This window comes from Adiantum capillus-veneris, chromosome 14 (genome assembly GCF_014529385.1).
Source record: "Adiantum capillus-veneris isolate H3 chromosome 14, ASM1452938v2, whole genome shotgun sequence".
Taxonomy (NCBI): Eukaryota; Viridiplantae; Streptophyta; class Polypodiopsida; order Polypodiales; family Pteridaceae; genus Adiantum; species Adiantum capillus-veneris.
In genome coordinates this window covers 104,551,396-104,557,395 of record NC_140944.1, presented here as the reverse complement: position 1 = coordinate 104,557,395, position 6,000 = coordinate 104,551,396, and the positions used below count along the sequence as shown (strand labels likewise).

Here is a 6,000-nt window from a genome sequence, read left to right as displayed (position 1 = left end):
TAGATAAGTTGACTAAATTTTGTACAATTTATTCAATCCACTGTTCCAATCTCTTATGTTAACCAAGCTCGTTGTTTATCATAACATTGATGATTACTCAATAATGTTGCAAGAAATTGTGATCGCAGTTTACTACTCATTTTGAAGGACTGTCTGTAAACAATTGGGAAACGCACCTCAACACTGCCAATCATCCAGAGATGGATAGGCAGATTACACGTGTTAATCTTGCACTAAAGGATATGCTAAACACGTATGTTAGCACAAAGAAATCCAAATGGAAAGGTTATCTCTCTAGTTGATTCTTACCATGAGTCAAAGCATGTTGCGACTAGGTTTAGTCCCTTCATGTTTAGATCAGGTTCTCAACCTTGATCACCAGTTATGGTGGGGTTATTTCCTGATGAGAAATGATAATAAGTCAAGGACTTTATCTTTTGATGATGAGTTATGTCAGCATGTTACTTTCATGGAAAGTGAAAAAAGGTATTCTTTTAGACACCTCTTACTTGTGGTAACTCATTTAAATACTCTAGTGAGTTATAAATAGAGTTTACATACTATGTTGGATACAAGCCAATTACACAAATCAATTGCAAAGGGACAACAATGTCGAAAATCAAGATGTTCTTCTTGATTTCATTGAACCTCCTACTAAACCACGTTTTGGTTAAATGGACAGCTGAATCCATGAGGGATGCCACTATGCAAAACATTAGTATTCTAGTGAAGATATCACCACTTTTGTTTTCGAGGACAAAAATACTTCTCTAAGGGGGGAGTAATGTCTGGCATAGGGTAAGATGGGGCAGGGCTAACGGCCAAGACACACATGCTATAAAGAGAGGCATGTATTTAACAGGCCAAGGGCCTATAATAGGCATGATTAGGTGGAGATGTGCATGTGCTAATCCCCAATCTCTCATACCATAATCGTATTTTGACGATGTACCGATCGAGATAGCCCTTTGCAAAATAACCTCGCAAATAGTATGCCTTGAAAAATAGTAAGTTTATTATTGACGGCTTGACTACTCATGGATGATAGCTTTTGTAGTCATAAAAGCATCGCTCCTATTTTAAACTTCAAGTGTCCAAAATTATGAAGTCCCTGGATTCAAATATGCTAGCTTGGAATTTTGTGAGGGTCTAAAACTTTAAAGCTAAACCAAACTTTAAGTGCTACATTGATTTGTGAGGGACAAGGTTTAGGACCCTTGAAGCATCGTCGAGTCTTGGGATTCAATTCCCCTTGCTGAGCTTCCAAGGTCAATTGCTTTCACTACTAAAGCTTGGAACTTATTTTCTAGACTTGTGAAGCCGAGGTGCAAAATTTTTGAATCTGTGAGGGCTTCAATGCCAAACTTGGGAATCCTTGAGGGCTTGGTAGGGTGGGAAAAATCCCTTTGTCACTTAAGTGCCAAGTTGATTTGGCCTTAGGTGTGAAATCAAGAGCTCCAAGGCTATGGATTCACCCAAACATTGTAGGCAAAAGAGAGAGAGAAGATGATTGCAATGCATGCATTGCTTGGCTTAGTGCATTGCAAAAATGAAAACTGCCGCTCTCTCCCTCTTGCATCATCCAACAATCCTAGGCTTTCTTGATTTCATGTAGCCAAAAAACGTGGGGGTTTGTGTGTAATGGTGCTCACCTGTGGCTTCTCCTCGAATCTCCCCAACCACATCTTCACTTTCTCCATAGTTTTTGCATATGCATGCAAGGAGAACCCCCCCAAAAGCTCCACATCCTACCCCTTAAACCTATCTTTGATACCAATACAAGGTGTAGGATCTAGAAACCCCATGCTCCATCCATTTATTCCTCTCGGGTCCTCGCAATGATTCCCACTGGGTTGTGCTTGGACCCTTGGCCTCACAAGGGGGGTGTTGACAATGCTGGCGACTATGCCAAGGAGGATGCAACCTGCTTTGAAACCAATTGTTGGAGTTAGGGTTGCAGGAATGCACACAAATCTTGGAAAAGAATGTATTACTTGGTGTGTAAATACAAGATTACATTGCCCTAGAGTGATGGGTGTATATACAAAGCACATGAAAAAAAACCTTCTAGTGAGGGAAAAAAGTACCCCAAAAGTCCTAAGTATGTTCACACACCACTACCATATACATGGTAGAAAGATGAAAGATATCATGTTTGCACAATGGTCAAGATTTGTTGCAGATATTGACATTGGCATAAGCATATTGGACATGCAAATGTTCAAAGGTCAAAGACTATGCATAGTCAAAAGCTTGTGACAAGTATGCTAGTGTTTATGTTGGTGGAAATGCATAAGATTTGTGAAGCTTGTCAATTTATAAAGTAAGAAAAGGAGTCACTTCCACATGACAAGCATATAAGCAAAGATGTGAAGATAGTGCATTCTGATGCATGGGGTCCTACAACCTATGGGTAGATGCAGGTCTTATGTTACTTTCATCATACAAGGGAGGTATGGGTGTACTTTATGAACTAGAAGAGTGAGGGGTTTGCTCAACTGCATAATTTCAAGGTTATGACTGAAAGAGACAGGGAAATATATGTTCAATACCGGAGGATGGATAGAGGGGAAAGTACTTCTCCTATGAGTTCAATAGTTTCTTGAGAAAACATGGAATTCAAGTTAAATATGGACCAATACCCTTGCATAGGCTTGACATTGCAGGCCTAAAATTACCAAGTTCATAATGCACACGAACATTTGCGAGTAATTGATAGTCCAATTTTACCATCGATCCCATTTGAAGTCGCCCAGACTGGCCGGGGGCCACCTGGCATTGAGACCAAATGCACATTGCACATGAACACCAGTGAGTAACGTTGAAAATGGAGGTTGCGAGTGGTGCAGTGAAGCCAATCCTCGCCAGCACTGAAGGTCTCGTATCTAGACCAAGCAGGCATGGAGGCTGTCGCTTGCATATCCGCCCGCTTCAATGCTCGGCTCGCTCGTTATCCTCAACCTCATCATCATCATCATCGGAGGCCGCCCTTGCCCGAGACGATCTGCTGCTCCTCATCTCTGACCAGCAGCGTGGTCTCGCAACGCAAAAAGACTCCAACAAACGTGCTCAAATTATCCGTGTCATTGACTCCCTCGCCGCTCTTGGCACCGACATGACAACCACCTCCCACCAATCCCTCTCAGCTACCTGGCGGATGCTGTGGACCACTGAAAAGGAGCAGCTCTTTATCATTGAGAAAGCCCACCTCTTCGGTACTCAAGCTGGGGATATACTTCAGGTCGGATACAGACTAATGCTCTGCAACTGGACTGCTAGCTTTTTCAATATGTTAATTTGGCATCTTGCAAGGTTACATGCATAGAAATGGCTAAGTAAGCAAGGGACTCAGAAGCACCCCAGTTGAAAGGACGATATGGCAGTTGTACAGGTCGCAACCATACCTTAGGTAGTCTATTTCTTGTGGATGCCACCAGCTGACGTTGTCAGATGGATGCTAATCCAATACTTTGTCAGAGTTTTGGAGGTCATCTCTTGGGTTTCCGTCTAAACTTAGTGAGAGAGGGCTTCTTTGTGGCTGTGCTTGGCCTTGGTAGGCTCATTCATTGTCTAGGCATTGAGGGGGACCTCAAGGGTTTGTCTGGTATGCCCACTTGTAGGCCACTTATGGGTGGACCGCCGTCCCTATTTTTGCAAGTGACTCTTCATATACCCTCTTTTTGTGGGTCATGATGTTTTAGGCTGGGTTCAGACTACCCGCCCGAGAGTAAGTCATAGGAGCGTTGGGAGGATGTGGCAAAACTGGATTCGCTCAAAAAGTCGGAGGAGTTTTCCAGATCCACCTTCTCTACAGGCCTCACCTTTCGCGGACGTTGAAGGTTTCCATCCACTTTTCCAAGGACGTAGCCTGTATAGGTCCACAAAGGTTGGTGTGAGCCAACTCCAAAACTGTAGTAGCTTGGTGTGTCGATTGCTTTTGAATAGCCTCACTATGTTGCTTCTTTTGAATGCAAGTGATGCATTTGCCTTGCTTACTCCCAACATTTGGTAAGTCTCAAATCAATTGGTCAAGAAAAGCATGATGAAGAGCATCAACATTCAAATTGCCAAACCAATAATACTATAAATCACCTGGAGGAGTGTCAGTCCATGAAGAAAGAGCATGGTGTTTGTAGAGACCTTGCTCCACCATGCTCCCTTTGATCTCCTTGTCGGAGTTTAGATCTTGTATGGACACTGCATCCTTTGTGAACACCACGTCCATGCTAACTTGCACACTTTGTGTACCGGAATGAGATAAAAACCCAACTTTAGAGCATAAAGGACCTTGGAGGTGTGCATACCCCCTTAGCAACTCCATGGTATCCTCGTCGTAAACAGGAATATCTGATTTTTTGCCAATGAAAATGGAATCACAGTGTCGTTGCATGTTGGATAAGAGATCCTTCGCAGGTGTCATGTCCCATGAAGCACCACTATCAAGGATCCAATTCTGAGAATCTTGACATGCAAGAGTTATCTCAACCTCCGTTGTCCCTCGATAAGTCTGTTTAGGTAGCATCTTTGAACGAACCAAGGTTGGCGGTTTTATTGAAGCCGAAGAAGAAGCCTCATCAACTCGCTTTGGACACTTTCGTCAATAATTGCCTTTCCCTCCACAATGTTTGCAATGCCGATCATCTTTCAAAGCATCCTTTTCAGCATTCGTCTACTTGGTATTGTTGTTGCTTTTCTTCATAGCCTTCTGCTTGTTGTTGTTGTAGTTGTTGGAAGAACTGGCAAAGGCTTCGAAGCCTAACTTCTTTCCCGCATTGAATCACTCCTCTTGGTTCAATACCATTGGAACAATCTCGTCCCATGTGATGTTGCTTAATCGAAAGAGTTTTTTTTGGCCAGGACTAAAGCGTGATGTGTTGAACTATGTTACAAGATGTTTAACATGTCAACGTATTAAAGCTGAACGAGTTCGATATCCCGCTAAGCTTTAACCTATTGATGCTCCACAAATGAAATGGGAATGTATATCCATGGATTTTATTACACGAATTCCTACATCTTTGAGATATGACTCTATTTTTGTGGTTGTTGATATGCTTACAAAAATGACCCATTTATTTCCAATCAAGAGAACGTTTACGGCTAAGGATATAGCTCAAGTCTTCATGAAAGGTGTTTTCATGTATCACGATTTACTCAATGAAGAATAAAAGTTAGAATACTGTAGAGGCCATTGGGCCAAAAGCCGAATGGCCGTGTCCTTTGAATTGATTCTCTTTTCCACATGAAGTATCTCTTGTTGGAGGTTCTATGTCTTGTTGATATGATTCCTCACGGGCATCTATTTGGCATCCAGGGTCCGCATTTGCACCTCCAAAGCAATCCACTCTAGAGGAAAGTCGATCCCAAGTCTACTTCGTGTCCTTCATCGATTGGATGTGATTATTGATAGATGGTGTACTTTTGAGGATGATGAATAATTAAATCCGAGCAATGACACACTCCCATATCTTCACTCCCGATGGATCCTTTGTCTTCAAAAAGTTGCTTTGCTGATCAGAAGGAAAGGTAGAAAGGATAAGATTCTTGATTGGTTGATGATCTACATAGGAGTAGAATTGAGACCCATCTCCGTACTCTTGGTGACTTGTTGCTCCATCATTGACGTCCTCTTCTTGGACTTCTTTATCTTGGACTGCGTTAAAGCTAAAATCATTACCCCTCGACATTGTCGACGACGAGTCTAGATACAGTCCCTTGGCATTGTCGATGAGAACTTGGCATGTGACGAGGCTAGGACAGGTTGGGATGAAGAGGGATTCTTAAATCAGCCCACAACTCTAGATCAGCCCCAAGAGAGTGAAAACAGCTATAACCAGCACTACTCTTCTTTTTGTCGCAAACATTCAACACCATAAACTTGCATAGATTGAGAACACGCCTTGACTCTTAAACCATGTCAAGTTGCAACGGAAAAGGTGAACCGGATCTTGATGGAGTCTACTACCGCAAGCAAACCTCCTCCCGGGACCGGGCAATCAC

General features: G+C 42.6%; 1 protein-coding gene across 5 annotated transcripts in view; it reads left to right on the top strand.

The window, feature by feature from the left end:
- The first annotated feature begins 2,794 nt into the window (after window positions 1-2,794).
- LOC147442884 (Plastid-lipid associated protein PAP / fibrillin family protein) overlaps window positions 2,795-6,000 on the top strand; it is a 37,971-nt gene continuing 34,765 nt past the window's right edge. For 2 of the 5 annotated variants that reach the window (XM_086528886.1, XM_086528885.1), the window contains exon 1: window positions 2,797-3,241. In XM_086528886.1, coding sequence (XP_086385012.1) covers window positions 2,828-3,241 — 414 coding nt within the window. In that variant the 5' untranslated portion in view covers window positions 2,797-2,827. Of the gene's footprint in view, window positions 3,242-6,000 lie in introns of all 5 variants that reach the window. The other 3 variants (XM_086528889.1, XM_086528887.1, XM_086528888.1) reach the window with 2 other exon arrangements.